The sequence below is a fragment of the Centropristis striata genome, chromosome 15 (genome assembly GCF_030273125.1).
Source record: "Centropristis striata isolate RG_2023a ecotype Rhode Island chromosome 15, C.striata_1.0, whole genome shotgun sequence".
In the NCBI taxonomy this organism is placed as follows: Eukaryota; Metazoa; Chordata; class Actinopteri; order Perciformes; family Serranidae; genus Centropristis; species Centropristis striata.
Window position 1 is genome coordinate 35,253,572 of NC_081531.1, and position 21,232 is coordinate 35,274,803.

Sequence of the window (21,232 nt, forward strand, 5' to 3'; positions counted from 1 at the left end):
ACCATTATTTAATATACATTTTCTTTGTTTATTTCAGTTTTGTCTAGCCTTTTCTTTTTATTATTATTATTATTATTATTATTATTATGTTGTTGTTGTTGTTGTTGATGTTGTTATTATTATTATTATTATTTTAGCATTTAAATCTAAATTAATTTGCTTTATTGTCATCAATTTTCATCATTATTTTCTTGCATGCATTTTGTCTCAAATTGTTGTATTGTTTTATCTTTTTAATTGTTTTTGTGTACTTTGACCTGTGTCAGCCATGATTCCACCTGATCATTAATTGGCTCTTCAAATAAAAATACAGCTGCCTCCTTTAAATAAAGATGCTAATCTGCTTATTTTAGGCCTTCAAAACCTCAAAACCATACATTGTTCTGGTGTCAGTGTAACAGATTTAGATATAATAATAATAATAATAATAATAATATAATATCTATTTAAACTGGGAAGTTTGTTTCCTTTTTGTGTACCTCTGTGACAAGCTGCTTAAACACCAGCATAACGAGTGAGTTTTATCAAACTTTAAAAACAGTTTTTCTATCCTTTCTTGCCTGGCTCAGCTCCTAAAATCAAAGTATGTGGAGAATTACAGAGAGAAGCAGCGTCATCCTGGCTGACTCCACAGATTTAAGCAGTAACTCGGGGAATGGCGCCAAACAAAGCAGCTTTAAGTCGTGCTGTGGTGACATGCATAATCATGCAAAACCAAAATCACATTTCTGCTCCTTCAGAATAAATAAACAGATAAGACTTGCACCAATAGTTGCTGCTTTATCTCTATTGATTCTCCATTTTTCTAGATATTATCTTTTTAAACTGATTTAGCTCAATTGATACATTAATTATCAGAGGAGAAAATTATCCTTTATTAACTTATCCAAATGAAAAGAGAACTGTATCAACAATCAAGGCAAAGATATGTTTACAAATATATCTTTTTTCTATTTTTGCTATTTTATTTATATTTAAAATGTAAAAAAACAACAACAAAGTGACCAAATAAAATGATGATGATGATGATGATGACTATGATTATTATTATTATTATTTATATGTAGATTTTTATTGCATTTTACCTACCTGAATTGAGCATTATTTATTCAGCTATTTTATTATTATTTTTTATTTGTATTTTTTATTTATTATTATTATTATTATTATCATTATTATTATTATTATTATTATGGTTTTTATGTATTTTTTATTATTATTGTTATATTTTATATGTATATTTATTTTCTTCATTTTTTTGTAAAATGTATTATTTTATGTTAGAGGTTATCACTATATTTTTTACTGAATTGCATTTGCATCTGTACGTTTATGTGCATGTTTCCTTTTCCTTTCTTCAATATTTTTTTCATGCACAAATGAAGCACTTAATATATTATGTTGCACTGTAAATGCATCATTTTTGAATACAACAAAAGAAATGGCTCATCAGTGTGCATAATGAAAATAAGCCTTTTTTCCACTGAGTCTTATTTCCACCTTCACTAACACACTCTGCACTAAATGGCCGACAGTCCTGTAATCCACAGCAGAGGCAGCACATAATCCACTGATCAAAGGTTGAGATTACCAACATGTGGGAGGGGCAGAGCTGCAGATAGGAGGACGGTGAGAGAGGCTGAGCTCTAACATGACAGCGGAGATGCAAGCTAAGCAGGGATTGGTGCACACAAATAGCCGGCCAATCATAGCGGAGAAAGGGGGAAAATAACAAGCAGAGAGCTGGTGAAAGAAGGAAGAGCTATGTAAAAAGCAAGAAAGGAGGTGAAATCACAGCAGCACAGAGGAGAGACCAAAACAAGCAGCAGAAGGATGAGTGGAGGGAGCGCTGATCAGTGAGGTCTCCAGGGAGGAGAGAGGAGAGAAGGAGATGAGCAGTGAGAGGGAGGTGAGCAGAGAACATCTATCAGCTCAGGCAGCCATGCTCTGAGCCCTGGAGGCGACTCTGCACAGGCCCAGCATCAGGCCCAGCTCAGCCCTCCGTCCCAGCCACAAACACCGAGATTCCCCTCACATCAGCTGTGCATCGGAGCCATGAGGACGTCCAGGAAGGGCAGCGTGGAGATGCCTGCGTTTATGCGGCAGCTGGTGAAAGAGACGGAAAAGAGGGTCAGCTCTTTCTTCAAAGGGGGGCGTGGAGGAGGAGCAGCAGAGGGGGAGCAGCCAGGGGACGGGGAGAGGGAGGAGGTCATCCCCAGCCCCTACCTGGACCGGCCGGTCCTGGACAAGCTCACAGAGGAAGGCTGCGCCCGCTGGGGCCTCACCTACGCCCTGGGGAGCATGCAGGGCTGGAGGGCCAACATGGAGGACTTCCACAACTGCGTGCCACAGCTGGGAGGAGAGCTGGCCGACTGGAGCTTCTTCGCTGTGTTCGATGGTCACGCGGGCAGCACGGTGGCTCAGTACTGCTCCCAGCACCTCCTGGGTCAGATCCTGGCCACAGGTGAAAGATCTGCAACTGAAAAACGCATGAATGAATATAAATATTGTCTAAAGCAGGGGTGTCAAACTCTGGCCCGCGGGCAATACCAAATTATTATATTATTATTGTAAATTAATGGCATTGATGTGTTTTTCATTTGAAATTTGATTTTGCATGTCTGCACTATTTAGTTATATATTGTATGTTTATAAGCGTTGCTGGTTCCATATTTAATGTTAAAGCAAAACATGTTTGGTATATATTAAAAGGTTTATTTGTTCAATGTCGGCCCGCGATTTTATTCAAGTTTTACATTTCGGCCCATTGTGTATTTGAGTTTGACACCCCTGGTCTAAAGTCTTGTTTCTTTTATGACTGTAAAGGTGCTCAGTTATATTTAAGCTGTTCTCACCTCTTTCCCTTTTTACAGTACAAGAGAAATGATGGTAACACTTTACAATAACCAACTAAGTAATGTTTATAGATGGTTTATAGACCAATTATTAACCATTTACAAAGTGCTATACATATTTAATCTTTAAATGTTTTCAACCAATTTCTTAAAGGTATATGAATCATTTCAAAATCATTAACATACTTAATATGGTGTTAAAAATGTTAAAATGAGTGCAACTAAAACTATTGATAAACTATTAATTATAATGTATTGGTTTCTTAATGGTAAAGTAACTATAAACTTACATTAATATACCATCTATTTGTAATTTATGAATGATGGAGTTAGTTAGACATTAAGAAATTATGTATTTACCATTCTAAATGGTCTGTATACCGTTTATAAATGCTGATTAAACATTAATAAACTATCTGTTTACCATTTATAAATGATGGTTATTGTAAAGTGTTACCGAAATGATTATTTCCTGTTATCATTTATTTCTGCAAATATCTATTTTATGTTTTTTCTGTTATGCTGGATTCAGAAAGCACAAAGTGTTCTGTTTGTTTGTGGAAACAGGCAGTGGTGGGAGAAGTATTCAGCTCCTTTACTTAATTAAAAGTACTAATACCACACTGTGAAATTACTCCACTACAAGTAAAAGTCCTGCATTCAAAACTTACTGAAGTAAAAGTAAAAAATGATCAGCATGAAAATGTACTTAAAGTATCAAAAGTAAAAGTAGACGTTATGCAGAATGGACCCACTCAGAGTGTTTTACATATATCAAGTATATTATTGGATTAATATTATGATGTATTTATGTAAGCAGCACAAGTAATCAAATGTAATTTGATCAAGTTAGGGATCGTTTTAACTATTTATTATACCGTTACAAGGTTTAATTAAAAAGCAACAAGTCAAATCACTTTAAATGTATTTTTTTATGTTAAATCTCGACCTGTAAAGTAACTAAAGCTGTCAGCTAAATGTAGTGGAGTAAAAAGTATAATATTTGCCTCTAAGACGTAGTGGAGTAGAAGTATAAAGTTACATAAAATGGAAATACTCAAGTAAAGTACAAGTAAGTCAAAATTGTACTTAAGTAGAGTACTAGAAGAAAGGGAGGAAAAGGACAGCAGTAGGAATGAAGAGTGAGAAGAAAGAAACAAAAGTTGAAATTCAACTGGCGAGCATCTTTTCCTGATGTTCTTCCAGGAGAAGCCCTTTATTCTGGATCTTGTATTTCACCTCAATTATTTTCACTTTCCCTCTTTTTTAAAGTGTGGAAAACTAACTTGAACAGCATATGAGGCGATCTGAGAAAAAGAAATGCAATGGAAAAGAAGATAGAGAAAGGAGAGAGGTACCTGAACCGTTATCTAGAAGAAAAAACTGCACTGAGAAGCTGTCCCATATCAGCCAAGAACCTGCCAAGGAATGTAATCAAGACTGGATTAGCACACAGCGAATGTTTCTTACAGTAAATAGCTGTGACATTTTTCATAACATGCTGATCTTGATACATTGGAAAGGTGGTTCAACCTTTAACCAGTTCAAGAAGCATCGAAACAAGTGTTCAAAACACCTGCTATAGTTTTTTTTCCAGGACAAACACTGCATTTGCATTTGCAGTAAAAGCAGCAGCAAAAACCATTTGTTTTAAAGTCAGAATAAAGCCAAAATATATATGTAATCGCAGTTTTCCAAACCACAGAAAATGTGTTGTCAAACACAGCCAAATTGTGTGTGTAAAAGTGTAAAAATGTGGTTTTGTAAATGTAACTTTGTTACTTTCCGCCACTGGAAACAGGTGGGATGAGACAAGAGGATGATCCTGAGAGAGTGAAAGGATCCATCATGGAGGGCTTCCTGCAGACAGACAAGCACCTGCTGTCTGTGGCGCGTCGGGAGGGCTGGGAGCGAGGCGGCACCACCGTGATCGCCACTCTCATCTCACCATATTACATCTACTTCGCCAACTGTGGGGACTCCAGGGCCATGCTGTGCCGGTCTGGCCAGGTTTGCTTCTCCACTGAGGACCACAAACCGTACAGCCCTCTGGAGAAGGAGCGCATTGAGAGCGCGGGCGGCTCCGTGTCCATCCAACGCATCAACGGCTCCCTGGCGGTGTCTCGTGCTCTGGGGGACTTCAGCTACAAGGGCGCCGAGAACCGAACGCCCACCGAGCAGATGGTGTCTCCCGAGCCGGAAGTGTGTGTGGTGGAGCGATCTCCGGCGGATGAGTTCCTGGTTCTGGCCTGCGACGGCGTGTGGGACACCATCAGCAACGAGGAGCTGTGCGCCTTCATCCACAACCGGCTGCGCGTCTGCACCGACCTGAGAGACGTCTGCACGCAGGTCATTGACCTCTGCCTCTATAAGGTCAGAATTATTATTATTATTTATTATTATTAAGGTCAGAATCTGCTGCTTCTACGGAAGCCCTGAACCGTAAGTGAAGACATTTTTTTTTTGAGATGTTATCTTGTTATTTCGAGATAATATCTCATTATTTCGAGATAATACACATATGTAAAAAAAAAATAAGAATTAAAAAAAAAAAAATCTTCCAAAATGTTTTTTTTCTTCAGATATTAGGCCTATGTCATTATTTCGAAATAATATCTCATTATTTCGAGATAATACACATATGTAAAAAAAAAAAAAAGAATTAAAAAAAAAAAAAATCTTCCAAAAATTTTTTTTCGAGATAATATCTCATAAAAATAAACGATTTTTAAAAAAAAAATAATATTTTTTTTTTACATAGGTGTGTTATCTCGAAATAACGAGATATTATCTCGTAATTACGAGATATTATCTCGAAATAATGAGATAATATCTGAAGAAAAAAAAAAATTTGGAAGATTTTTTTTTTTTTAATTCTTTTTTTTTTTTTTACATATGTGTATTATCTCGAAATAATGAGATATTATCTTGAAATAACGAGATATTATCTTGAAATAACGAGATATTATCTCGAAATAACAAGATAACATCTCAAAAAAAAATTTCTTCACTTGCGGTTCAGGGCTTCCGTATCTTCAAACCAAATCATGCATTTCTTTTTTTTTTTTTTTTTTTTTACTATTTATTTATAGATCGTTTTAATTTTTCAGTACAGGAAAGTAAAACAAAAGACAAATACAAAACACTGAACAATTACCCATATTCAAGGTCCGGGGGTGATCAGTAAAATCCAGAAGATAGTAGTATAATACCCAATACACGCATACAGTCTCACTCATTAGCCAAATAGGCTTGCCATTTCTGCCATCGTTTTTCCCCTAAATCTTTTTGAAGTCTGACTGAGTAAGTCATTTGCTCTAATACATGTAATTGATTTACAATATTAACGAAGGAATCTATAGTGGGGGCATTTTTCTGGAGCCGACATTTTGTGATGGCCTTTTTACTTGCAGCCAGCAAGACCTTAAGTAGGTGCATATCAGCTTTGCTCAGCCCATCTGGCATTTCCCAAGATAAAGAGTTGTAAATAATATATTCATATTAAAATATAAAACTTTTGAAATAATTTTTGCCACTTCCCCCCAGAAGAACTGAATGGAGGGGCAAGTCCAAAAAACATGAGCATGATCAACAAATACCTCTCCACATTCTCTCCAGCAGGCCAGTTGTATTAGTTTAACTGGCAAATCCTTTTAACTGATTATAAAGCCAAAACACAATTTCAGTGTGTTACATAACTTTTAATGGGCAGTGGGTTTTATGTAATAACTTAATCCTTTAAACTGTGACTGTGTTCAGTTGTTTGGCATGACAGCACAATCATTTATTGACACATCAACTGTACACTGTAAAAAATGTTTGTAGAAATAACAGTAAAACACTGTCAATTTGCATCAGAAATAGGTCGTAAAATTAAACATTGTAGATCACCGTAGCAGATACTTTTAATTACTGTCAATCAAAGAATAGTAAAAAACTTTAAATTCTACCGCCATAAACTGTAGAAAACACACAGTTTTGCTGTAAAAATATAAATTTTTCATGTAAAGTTAATGGAGAAATACCACGATGACACAATTATCCTAAAAGTAATGGGATTATTCAGTATAAATTACAGTTTTTGCTGATATTTACATTTACATACGCTCACTGTATTTTTTACGGTGATGTTCTGGCAACCACAGCTGCCGGTATTTTACCGTAAATTAAACAGATTTTTTTTTTACAGTGCAGCTGATTTGTGATTTGTTTTCGTTTGCTAAACACGTGATCACAAGTCATAGTCCAGGTTTGTATAACCTGAAAAGCATTAAAAATGTGTACAACTTCTGCATGGGAAGTGGAAAATAATGTCCTGTTTTAATCCTAATACTGCAAATTATTTTTACTGGAAGTAAGTAGAGTGAATAAATACAGGGTTTGCAGGATATGAGATAGATCAGAAATGGATGGATTGCACAGCGCATTGTGTTTTAAGCTGTGAGCACAACTATTATATATTATACTATATTATATATTTCTTGTGGGCTGTGGAATAAGCACACCATACAGTTATTGAAAAGGTAAGCACACTTCCATTCCAGTTTTTGAGAAATTAACTAGGCTTCATAAACTTAACTTAACTAAGTATAGACATCAAACCAATCACAATTAAACGTCTATATGACTTTCCCTCAGCCTTTAAAAACAATTCACACCAGTGGAATGTTTTCTCATATCTAACGTTTGTATCAACAGCTTTGATTTGATAAACAATCTGACATTTTGTAGGTCATAAGTGTAAACTGAGAGTGTGGAAACATGTTGAATCTTTTTATTTCTCTCGTGTATTACTGTGAGGAACCACTATATTGAAGTCCAACCCTGTTCTTCAGCCTTAACCTTATTATTATTATTATTATTATTATTATTATTATTATTATTATTATTATATTATTATTAACCATACTCAAGTGATTTTATTGCCTAAAGCTAACAGTTTTCCTAAGACACTAAAGTTTATTTTCGTTTCGTTTCATATCTGTTTATTTCGGTCAATACATGTCATCAAAACAAACCAGAAAAAAAACATTGATCAAAGTAAACATCATGTAAACAGAGAGAGAAAATTGATAATAAACATTTGGACCTAAAAGGCTGAAGCATAGCTTATTACGCCTTATTACCCTGTTACGACTCAAGTAAATTTAAAAATTAGAAATGTACAATCTGTTATTTGACAACAAAAGAAATAAGCAGTCACAAAAGAGAGAAAAGAAAGAAGCTTATTACTCATTACTCTAACTTATATAAATTAATCATCCTATTTTTAAGTAATTTTTTGAATAAGTTAATGGAATTGCAAGTTTTCAAGTCTTTCTCCAATTCGTTCCATAATTTAACAGCTGTTACCGTGGTGCATCGTGATTTGGTGTTGGTTCTGGTTTTTAACTTTTTAAATATATACACCCCTCTGAAATGATAATTGAAGAGATGAGAAGTTTTTGAAAAGCCAAATACTTCAGTTTCACCAGGTTAATGTTCATGAGTGATAAAGAACCAAAACAGTAAAGTTTTGTTCCGGGAAAAATAAAACCCGAAAGATGAACTAAAAGGTGAGGTTAACTGCAGAATCAGGTGATAATTCTCTGTGGGTTTCTCCCTAGGATTGACCTCAGATCTATTTTTAAAATATAAATATTAATTATAGCCACTTTAACAAGGTTCATGACCACATGGAAGTGAACCAGATAATAATCATAAAAAACTGAGAGAGCAGCTCTCCCTTCTGCTGGAGCTTTGCTTCAGTCACATATAGACTGTGTTCATGGTATATTAGTGTGACAGACCACCTTTAAATAGACTGCAGGGGTGTCAGAACAGGTTAGATGGGATTATTCTGGGTTCTTATGAGGACTCACTGTCACTCGGCTGGAGGTCGACGCTCAAAAACATTGACTCATCATAACGTTCTTTCACATAAAGAATCATTTCAGACTAATGAGGGAGAATAATTATGCCACTATAGCCAGATATACTTATATTTTAGCTGCTAGACAAAACAGTAACTATTCTGTTGAATACGAGCTTGTCAACAAGACTCATTGTGTTAACCCTCTAAATCAGTAGTTCTCAACCTTTTTGAGTTGCGACCCCCAATCTAACATGCATGTTGTCCGTGACCCCCACTCACTGAACAGAATCTCACACACACAGTTCAGATCACCCAAAAAAGAAACAAAATGACCGAAAAAAAGGAAACAAAATGAACAAAAAAGACACAAATTGACCATAAAATGATCAAAAAAGACACAAAATGACCAAAAAAGACACAAAATTACCAAAAAAAAACACAAAATGACTAAAAAAAGACACAAAATTACCCAAAAAGGCACAAATTGACCACAAAATGATCAAAAAAGACACAAAATGACCCAAAAAAGAAACAAAATTACCAAAAAAAAACACAAAATGACAAAAAAAAGGCACAAAATTACCAAAAAAGGCACAAATTGACCACAAAATGATCAAAAATGACAAAAAAAGACACAATTTGACCAAAAAAAGACACAAATTGACCACAAAATGATCAAAAAAAGACACAAAATGACCAAATAACACACAAAATGACAAAAAAAAGACATTAAGTGACCAAAAAGACTAAAACACATTAACACATGAACACTTTAACACAGTGGAGACAGAGCTGACTTCTAAAATGATTTGGCGACCCCCAGAAATCATCTCGTGACCCCAATTGGGGTCGGGACCCCAAGGTTGAGAATAGCTGCTCTAAATACCAGCAGTTTCAGTTTGTTTTACTCTCTGTGCCCTTGTTTTGCCAATATATAGGTCATGAAGTTATTACAGTTATAATGTCATTAAAAAAAAGGAATTTCTTTGATAATATAACAAAAATTGGGGGAAAGGATGGAAACTAATACTAGAAAAATGGGAGCTTCACATGCTATAATTACTGAACTCTATACATTTTGTATTTACAAAATCTCCTGTCCCCTGCTGATTTTTCCCACTTTTTTCTCGTAAATCTGCTACTTTTTTCGCGTAGATTTGCCGCTTTAATCTAGTAAATTTGCAACTTTTTTCTCGAAATATTACCTGAAGTTACCAAATATAGTTCTTTGCCTGATAAAGGGTATGATATAGAGTATGTTTTGAATGCAGGACTTTTACTTGTAGTGGAGTAATTTCACAGTGTGATATTAGTAATTTTACTGAAGTAAGGGATCTGAATACTTCTTCCACCACTGATAAATGTTGTGTCACTAAGTGAAATAAATCCCCTCATTAAATTTATCCCCTATTTAAAACCAAGGTTCACTGAACGTCAGTGCACTTAATAAAATGAATTAGGTTTATCTTGTTTTGTTTTGTTCCTGAGTCAAAGAGCCGACATGTGCACATGCTAACATGCTAACATGCTAACATGCACGCTGCACTCTGCTTGGCATCATGTCACTCTGTTATGTAACTGGGCTTCAGCACTGATTTGCACAGTGACCTCAAAATGTCACAGATTCTTCCACACTCCATTTCCATCTTCCTGCTCCAGCGCATCTGTGAGGTGACTTTGAGCTGAAAATGATCTATCTCTGAAACCGTTCACCCGGGGTGTAATAATAATATTATATGTTGACATTTGTAAGGTCGCCGTGGTTACTCACCTCTCTGCTGATGCTGCTGCTTCTTGGCTCCACAGGGCAGCTTGGACAACATCAGCATCATCCTGCTCTGCTTCCCTGGAGCCCCCCAGCTGTCGGCCGAGGCGCTGCACCAGGAGGCCGAGCTGGAGGACCTGCTGGAGTCCAAAGTAGCAGGTGAGTGAGTGATAATGATGCACAGGGGAGGCTGGAGGTGATGTGCTGTTACTAGTCAGGCAGCTTAGGACCAGATTTAAGAATAAAGGGGACACGCCGGACAAAAGCACCACATTTTTTCCACATGCTCTCCATCACTATAGGCTTCAATTTTTGGTCGGAGCCACTTCATCAAGATTGCGGATTGGAGATGGCAGCCATATAAAGTCTATGAGAACCAATATAACTTCCAAGCCACTTAGAAGGTCAATCTGAGTGTCAAAATCTAAATTTTCTGGGTCAAAAAAACAATTTAAAGCGATTGAGAATATCACTAGATGACTCACTGTGAATAATTTGTTAATCAAGATCTGACATGAGATGAAAGCGTTCCCTTGATTTTTTTTGAGCAGTGTACATGGCAGCTAATCTGAACTCTCCCATGAATATAGACTCCAAACATTTTCAGCTCAGGATTCCCTGCTGCAGCACTTGCAGACCTACCAGTCTGGGTGAAAATGAACATATCTATTTGAACAAATAATCATCTAGTGATATTCTCAATAGCTTTAAATGATTCTTTGACCCAGAAAATGTAGATTTTGACACCCAGATTGACCTTCTAAGTGGCTTAGAAGATAAAGCATTCCTCATAGACTTTATATGGCTGCCATCTCCGATCCACAATCTTGATGAAGTGGCTCCTACCAAAAATTTAAACCTATGGTGATAGAGAGTATGTGGAAAAAATTTGGTGCTTTTGTCCGGCGTGTCCCCTTTATTTGGCTAAGCCGCCTGACTATATACCAGACACACACACACTCCTCTGGACTGTTAATACTAGCAGACAGCCTTGTGGGAACTTCAACAATTGATTCTAGTGCAGATCAGTTCCTCTCTTTTTCCAGTGCACTATTATCAATAAGTCTGTGATGATAGATAGATAGATAGATAGATAAATAGATAGATAGATAGATAGATAGACAGACAGACAGACAGACAGACAGACAGACAGATAGATAGATAGATTTTTGGGGTTAAACGTTACAGTTAGGGTATATTTATTAACATTAGTAAATCAAATTGTGTCCAGTAGTCATCAATGGTGTTAGTGTTAACTAAGATATTTATTTATGTATCATTATAAGTTTATAAAGACTCCATAATCAATGATCATGTTTCAACTTTACAGCAAGGGTCACATATACAATAAAAATAGACAAAAACAATTGAGCAATTTGGACAATATGCACACAAGACAATAAAAATGATGAAATATAAATCTAAAGTGTTGACAATAAATTAAAATAATATAGATTTAGATAGATAGATAGATAGATAGATAGATAGATAGATAGATAGATAGATAGATAGATAGATAGATAGATAGATAGATAGATAGATAGATAGATAGATAGATAGATAGATAGATAGATAGGGCGAATATATAATATAATATGTAATAATAAATACTAACAATATAAAATAAAATAAAAATAAATAAAATAATTATAAATAAAATAATATGATATATAATAGATAAATATATAATAATAATAATAGTAATAGTAATAATAATAATAAATAAGGCCGGTATAATAATAATAATAATAATAGTATATTACAGTATATAGTAATAATAATAGTAGTGTCAGTAACAGTATATATAATAATAATAATAATAATAATAATAATAATAATAATAATGATAATAATAATAGTAGTAGTAATAATATTAATAACATAGCAAAGTGTCATGCGTAGATTTAGTGCATTAGATTGATTAGCTGTTCACATTTTCCTTGTCAATAGATCCCACAGAAAGATCAAATCAATAATGAATTGATCCTGCTGTCCTCTCATCTGCCAGAAAGAACTTGTGCTGCCTGAACACACATCAGTGAGGCACATTGTTGCTACACTCTCAACAATTGTCTTGTAAATTAACAGTAAAATACTGGCAGCAGGGTTGCCAGTAATTTACTGTTAATTCTACAGTTCCTCTACTGTTATCTACTTTACAGTATGTTACTGTGATAAAACCTCATACTGAATTACAGTAAAATCCTGCATTTCATTGATTTTTACAGTAGACTAAAACACAGTATAGTGCTGAAGCTAGTTGCAATATTGTTGCAGTAAACAATGCAGTCATTTTTTGTAAATAGAGCATATTACTGTCTGAAAGCCAATTACTACAAATTAAGCGATGTCTCCACTGTAACCTCAGTAATTTTAATAAACCATATACTGAATGAGTTAGTTAAGTAAAATACAGCCATTAAAATGTGGACAAGAAGAGACTTAGAAAATATCATATATATATCATATATTTTATGGGAAACGGCAAACTACCTACAAATATTGCCCAGAATGCATTGTTTTCTACAGTATAATACCTTTTTAATGGAAAACAGTATGTTACTGTCACAATTTGGCTGTTTTCTTACAGAAATGTGTTACAGTGTATACATCATAAAAAACAATAGTTATTTTACAGAAATGTACTGTATTATTTTACAGGGTTTTTCTACATTAAGTGTAGATGCCAAAAAAATACTTTATTACAAATATTATCCCTGAAATAAAAGGGTTCTTTTTTTTTTATCAATATAGTGGGTAATTATAGATTGTTTTACATGATTATTCAATTGCTTAATGAATGTTGAGTTACAGTGAAATCTATTTAAAAAAACAAAAAACATTGCTGAATGTAAAATGAATGAAATTTTCTGTTTGACAGTAAAAGTTTAACTTTAATGTAATTTTTAAAAACAAATATAAAAAGAAGTCATTAAAAAAACAGTAAAAATATATTAAATTATTAAATTAAGATAAAAAATATAGATATTTACTTTATATTATCTATATTTTTCATTAAGTAAAATAACTTACTGTTTTTTACTTTATTTGAGGGTAAGTGTGAACTGCTGTACTTTTTTTCCGATAAAAAAATGTGACATTAAATTAAAAGTTTTACTGTAAAAAAAATAAAAATAGAAAGTTGCCTTAATTTTACAGAGAGCAATATGATATGTATTTTTTGTATGTTGACATAGAATTCACCATAATTTAACTGTCAAGACCATTAAACAATTGAATAAAAAATCTAAGTCCCATCATATTAATTTACAGATTGCAACTCTTATTTCATGGTAAATATTTTGGTAACGCTTTATATTAAGGTCCTTGTAATAACCATTAATTAACAAGTAATAAGGCCCTTGTAAGTCCTTACAAGATGCTTATTAACATTATTGTGTGTTTATAAGCTTATATAAGTGTTAATAATAACATTACAAACACCCATGACCCACCCATTATGTCTTTGCCATGCCTTTATTAATCTTATTTTGTTTGCTTATTGATATTAAAATATACTTTATTGCTCATCTATTATAAGTTAACTATAAGTTAATTATGCTTTTTGCAACTACCGGATCTAAAGCGAGAACAATGCCTTATAACTTGTTAATTAATGGTTATTAAGGACCTTATTATAAAGCGTTAGCAAAGCTTTTTATTAATTGTTAACCGTCCATTTTCATATTAAGGGTAGAGACAAATTATCTATGTGGTCGTATGGGTTGGAGGACACAATGAAATTGAAACATGCTGTATATCTCTAAACTATTGAATTATTTTAACAACTAACTCATTTTCCAAACATCACTTCAGCCATGTGGATCTTATTCTACATGTTTAGCGAATTAACACCTTTAGCTTATGTGAGAAATGTATTTTTTCTGTGTATGTGTTGAGATTGAATTAATTAATTCATCTTCATTTGAGGGACCATGAGGGAAAACGATAAATTTGTGCATTCCCTATTAAAACGAATGGATATATGTTGGCTGCATGCTAGCGTTTGACTAGCACGCCCAACTTAAAACTCTTAAAAATTCATATTTTTTTATATCTATTCTTAAAACATCATATTTAAAATACAACTCTACATACGTATACTCATGTTTCTTATTTTATCCATTGAAAATGTACAATTTCACAGCTGGTTGATATTCAGTTTTACAGTTTTAAAATATACTTTATTGCTCATCTATTATAAGCTAACTATAAGTTAACTATGCTTATTGCAACTACCGGATCTAAAGCGAGAACAATGCCTTATTACTTGTTAATTAATGGTTATTAAGGACCTTATTATAAAGCGTTACCAATATTTGTAATAAAAGTCTTCAGCCTTTAAATAGGAGGGAAAGCCCTGTGTGTAATTCTGCTCATATGCTTTTTCCTCTCTTTTTTTGTTTTAATGTGTGACAGAAATATATGAAGAGCTGTGCAGCAGAGGGGAGGAACCTGACCTGCTGTCTGTCCTCACAGTCCTCGCGTCCACTGTTATCCCTGGATTACCACCAGGTGGAGGCATACAGAGCAAGTAAGAGACACTAAATGTTTTTCATGGAGGCCCGGAGCCTCAGGATGGTTTTTTCCAACTTTTTTTGACGATTATTTCCTGTAAGCCTACAGCTTGGACCATCACAAGTTGATAACGAGCACCTCTAACCAGTGGCGGTTCTAGACCAGTTTTACTGTGGGGGCCAAGGAGGGGCCAGTGTTTAATCAGAGGGGCACATTAGCACATGAAAAAATGGCAAAGATGATATTCAAGCATTCAAAATCTTTGAATGAAAAAGTCTTGAAAAAGACACAAAATGACCAAAAAAAGACACAAACTGAGAAGACAGAATAACAAAAAAAAAACCCACAGAAGACATAAAAATGACAAAAAAAGAACACAAAATGACCAAATAAGACACAAAATGAGAAGACAGAATAACAAAAAAAACCACAGAAGACATAAAAATGACAAAAAAGACACAAAATAACCAAAAAAAGACACAAAATAACTAAAACAGACACAAAAAAGACACATAAATGACACCAATGACAAAAAAGACACAAAATAACTAAAAAAGACACAACAACAGACACAAAATTACCAAAAAAAGACACAAAAAGACACAAAATGACTTACAAAGACAAGTAAAGACATGAAAAGGATTCAAAAATGGACAAAATAGACTATAAGACTCCAGAGAGTTAAAGTATTATACAATGTACACATTCTGGGTTTCTTTTGTGTACAATGAAATATTGTTTGAACAAAAAAAAAGGTTAGAATTGTTCCATTGTTCATCGTTATAAATTGACCATTTTATTATTAATTTGACACAGGGGCCACAGCAGGGGCCAAGGCTTCTTCACAGGGGCAGTGGCCCCTGTAGGCCCCTGTGTAGAACCACCACTGCCTCTAACTCTGAGCCGTTTGATTTCAGGGAGCCAAAACCCCCTTTTTGCAGACATGTTTATAGTGAAATGATGTATATGCAAATATTAACCCTTAATAGGGCACTGATTGAAATACTTGCAAATTCCAGATGTCAACCCTAGAGAACATTGGAGGATATTACATACAGCCAGAATGTGTAAAAAAAACAAAAAACATACGGACCCGGGGGAGGGGGTAATATTTTGAGAAAAAAAGTTTACGAGATTAAGGTGTCAAATCTACGAGAAAATGTGCAGATTTATGAGGTTTAAAGTGGTGAATCTGCGAGAAAAAAAGTTGATTTTCCCCCACTTTTTTCTCGTAAATCTGCGACTTTTTTCCACACAGATTTGCCACTTTAAATCTCTTAAATCTGCAACTTTTTTCTTGTCAATTTGCTGCTTTAATCTAGTAAATTTGCAACTTTTGTTTTTATGAGATTTAAAGTGGTGAAAAAGTAGTGAGTGGTGCGAGAAAAAAGTTGCTTTTTTCCCCCACTTTTTTCGAGCAGATTTGCCACTTTAAATCTGAAATCTGCACCTTTTTTTCTTGTAGATTTGGCACTTTAATCTAGTAAATTTGCAACATTTGCAGGGAGTTTCCTGAAACAAAGGGGAAAGTGGCAAAATAAGATACTAAGGCTTTCTGTGTCACTTTTTTTGAAATATCACCCACAACATGACAGTCCGCTTGACAAATTCTCATCAAAAATAATTATTTTCCAGCACTTTATAATGAATATCACCACCTCACTTGTATATAGAAAACTTCCCAAGCTCATAAGCTTCAATTTGAGCCCAAGATGATGAGCAGGGGTAAAATATTATTAGTATTAATATTTACATTTACATCATATTTATCACCTTGTGATGGCCCAAGGTACAGGTAAACAGGGAATAAGAGTGAAAAAAAGGTATAAAGATCCCTTACTAAAGTAAAAGTACTAATACCAAACTGTGAAATGACTCCACTACAAGTAAAAGTCCTGCATTTAAAACTAACTTTAGTAAAAGTAGAAAAGTAACAGAACAAAATGTACTTCAAGTATCAAAAGGTGTTAAATATATTCCAAATATATTAATGGATTATTGATTAATTTATGTAAGCATCATTTTAATTTCCTCAAGAATGGGGTTATTTTAACTACTTAATATACTGTTATGATAGTCTTATCTAATGTCTTAATTAAAGTTTTTTATGTTAAATTTTTACCTGAAAAGTACCTAAAGCTGTCGGCTAAATGTAGTGGAGAAGAAGTATAAAGTTACATAAAAAAGTAATGCTCTAGTAAAGTACAAGTACCTCAAAATTGTACTTGAGTAAATGTACCTACACTGCAAAAAAAGAAAAGTTGGGTGAACTCAAAATTTCAAGGCAACAAACTTCGATAAAATTTTAAGTTGGACAATTAAACTAAATATTTAAAGTTTTGTTTTTGAGTTTGGTCAACTCTGGATTCAGATTTTTGAATTTATAATTTTACATTGTAATAACTTTTAATCCTAACTTCTGCAATGTGCTGAATTGGCACGATTGTAACGCCGCTATGAAATGTCAGCTAATGTTGTGACCACAATTTTGAGTTAGCATTGATACGCTAATGGCTACTCTTGTAGCTGTAACCATAGACATACATATATATGTATACATATGTCTATGGCTGTAACAAGCAGCGCCGCTAGCATCAGTTAGACGCTAGCATCAGTTAGCCGCTAGCTTTCGCTAATGACTGAATTTCAGCGCTTTCCGCATTTCCCAACAAAGAAATAAGAGTTATCAGAACTATTGTCCCTTGTTGTGAACCCCAACTTAAAGATATAAGTAACAACAACTCACCAACTTGTTTTTGAGCAGACAACTGGCTTCCTTTGTTGTGTTAACTTACATTATTGCCCTAAATGTCAATAATTTATATTTCCAAGTTTTACCAACTTAAATCACTGTTTTAGGTTAAAACTCAATAACAAGTTGTTTTTTTTTGCAGTGTAGTGGTGTGGACCTGTAATGACATGATGCTACTTCTGTGTTTTTTGTAGAAGGAACTGCATTATTTCTGCTTACTATCAACAAAGAGAGACTCACAAGTCAATGCTACCAAACGTGAGTACAAACTGCACGTCTGTCCCTTTTTAACAACATATTTCCTTGACTGTGAACAGTATAATCAGACATATTTTTTCCATTACCTGTCTGTCCAGGGCCTGGGAGGTTCCTGAAGAGACTGGCTGGTCTCCAACGATCCATGGAGGGACTGTAATTAATGTCATATTAAAACTGTTTTCTTCATGTCTGCACTTTGACAAAAAGGGAGAGGGTGAACTGTTTGTTTACATCATGCAAGCGAGCAGCATCTTGTCCTTACAAATACAATGCAAAAATAGATGTTACATTTTATATTTATACAAGAAGGACATTTTGTAAAACTTACTCAGAGAATCTGATCCAGCAACAAACCTCTGCCTCATATTCAGTGAACAGAAGATACAGATGATAATTTCCAATGACTTGCAGTCTGTAAAACTGAATAACAACCAGCTGTGAAATTGTACATTTTCAATGGATAAAATAAGAAACATGAGTATACGTATGTAGAGTTGTATTTTAAATATGATGTTTTAAGAATAGATATAAAAAAATATGAATTTTTAAGAGTTTTAAGTTGGCCGTGCTAGTCAAACGCTAGCATGCAGCCAACATATATCCATTCATTTTAATAGGGAATGCACAAATTTATCGTTTTCCCTCATGGTCCCTCAAATAAAGATGAATTAATTAATTAAATCTCAACACATACACAGAAAAAATACATTTCTCACATAAGCTAAAGGTGTTAATTCGCTAAACATGTAGAATAAGATCCACATGGCTGAAGTGATGTTTGGAAAATGAGTTAGTTGTTAAAATAATTCAATAGTTTAGAGATATACAGCATGTTTCAGTTTCATTGTGTCCTCCAACCCATACGACCACATAGATAATTTGTCTCTACCCTTAATATGAAAATGGACGGTTAACAATTAATAAAAAGTTTTGGTAACGCTTTATAATAAGGTCCTTAATAACCATTAATTAACAAGTAATAAGGCATTGTTCTCGCTTTAGATCCGGTAGTTGCAAAAAGCATAGTTAACTTATAGTTAACTTATAATAGATGAGCAATAAAGTATATTTTAATATCAATAAGCAAACAAAATAAGATTAATAAAGGCATGGCAAAGACATAATGGGTGGGTCATGGGTGTTTGTAATGCCATTATTAACACTTATATAAGCTTATAAACACACAATAATGTTAATAAGCGTCTTGTAAGGACTTACAAGGGCCTTATTACTTGTTAATTAATGGTTATTACAAGGACCTTAATATAAAGCGTTACCAAAGTTTTTAAAAACATGGTTAATGTTGAGGAACGGTCTCAGCTTGGTTAGGTTTAGGCATCAAAAATACTTTGTTTGGTTTAGAAAAAGATCATGATTTAATAAAATAAGTAAGTTGGTTAAATTATTTCAGTTAGTGTGACCTATTTGACATACATCCATAAATTAAACACAATTTGAGGTATTGCATTAGAGAAGCTGAATGGAAACGGCTAAATTTGACAAAACTTTCTCAACCAGCGTGATCAAAACACACGACTTCTCCATGTCATCACAACGTAAAAACTTCTCCAGCCTGTTTCCCTGCTGTCAGCTTCCCTTTAAAGTTGTACCAGAGATAAGGTCAAATATATTTAGTATAAAAATATAGAACTAGATTTTCTCTTCATTTTTACCTCTTATATGTTATATTTGTAACATTTAAAATTCTCCATTGAGCATGATTGTGGTTTTCTTTTAATGTTTTTTGGGTTCAAAATGTTGATCCAATAAGTCAAAGTTAAAAAATAATTCTCAAGTCATATAGGTGAGGCTGTGTTGAGAAGAAAAATGATACCAACATGGCATGGGTAACATTTTTTTAAATGGTATATAAAGGCAGAATGAGAAGGAAAAAAACTCCAAAGGGTTAAATTACAAAATGACGCTTGTTTGAGTCCATTTTTTGCTTTTTTTTAAAAAGGGTTAATGCACTTTATGATCTTTTGATAAGGCCAGAATCCAGCTGTTGTTCAAGGAAACGACCTATGGGGTCATATTTTGGGGGAGGACAGTCTAAAAAAATATAAAAATAAACAAAAAGTACCTAAATATTGGCTGAATGACATAAAATCTATATTTACTGACCAATCAAAATAGATCCTACATGAATAAATTTGACAAGTACACATCCTTTCTATATATCAACCATTTTTCTAAACATTTTCTTCAGTACAGTGTATGTGAAATGTGTTTTTCCATAAGTGTGACGATATGTACTGTGTTGCCTTATTCATCTTTTTATATATATTTCATGAAAACAAACAGCATTGGAACCAGTTAGTTTCAGAATGGGTCATTTTATCCGCATCATATACAGCATTATTGTCATATTTCAGTAAGTAAATTTCTGTGTATAGACATTACATGTTAAGAATTTGTTTAAAACCTAAATAAAGAATATTTAATTGTTGACTTGCAGATTTTTTTACCCACAATAACTGACTGAAGAGCTATTTCTGTAATTGTTTTCTAAGACAGTTTATAAAGCGTGACCACTGGAGGAAAATGGATGTTTATTTTCATCCCAAGCATTAATGAACACCTGAAGATGATACGGAACGACACAGAATGAATTAAAATGTTTTCTTGCATAGTAAAGGATCTCCTCCAGCGAGCCGAGGAGAGCCTGAATCTAGCTCTCCGCTCCGTTGATGTGATCCTGCGACTATCTGCACAGCACTTATTGACATAAGGACGTCCTCTACAGGCCATGTTTGATTAGATGTGCTCTATTGAAAACCTTGGATCTCAGCGCTCTTTCATGATTACTATGAATTTCAATGACAAGCATCAATGGAACAAGATGGGTGACTTGTGAGCAATCAACAAATTAAAACGTCTCTTTTTCTCCTGCAGGACGTTTGAGAAGAAATCACAATTCAAATGTTTTATATACGCAGCTAGCTACCTAAGAGGAGACTGTAGATATTGTGTTTATGTATGTTTGTTCTCTAACACTGACTACCACCTCACATACAACCACATTTATGCTCAGAGGGACATGTGCAGCACTCTTAAATCAGCAGTCCCCCTTTAAGTGCTCCTTCACTGCTTCTTTCATCTGATTGCTTTTGAATGAGCCAATCACTTCAGGACATCAGACCCCTCTTCACAGTAGATGTTGAATTCTTTAGATTGTATTCGTCTTTCTGCTCTCTTTATGCACGCAGACCGAAATGCAATCAATTACT

The 21,232-nt window shown here is 34.0% G+C and overlaps 1 protein-coding gene across 1 annotated transcript; it reads left to right on the plus strand.

Moving 5' to 3' along the window:
* The first annotated feature begins 1,834 nt into the window (after positions 1 to 1,834).
* ppm1nb (protein phosphatase, Mg2+/Mn2+ dependent, 1Nb (putative)) lies at positions 1,835 to 20,451 on the plus strand. The gene is made up of 6 exons (XM_059352174.1): positions 1,835 to 2,464; positions 4,657 to 5,228; positions 10,516 to 10,633; positions 14,894 to 15,008; positions 17,939 to 18,002; positions 18,101 to 20,451. Exons 1-6 carry the CDS (start codon positions 2,056 to 2,058, stop codon positions 18,116 to 18,118), a joined length of 1,296 nt encoding a protein of 431 aa, XP_059208157.1. The 5' UTR covers positions 1,835 to 2,055; the 3' UTR covers positions 18,119 to 20,451.
* Positions 20,452 to 21,232: the final 781 nt, after the last annotated feature.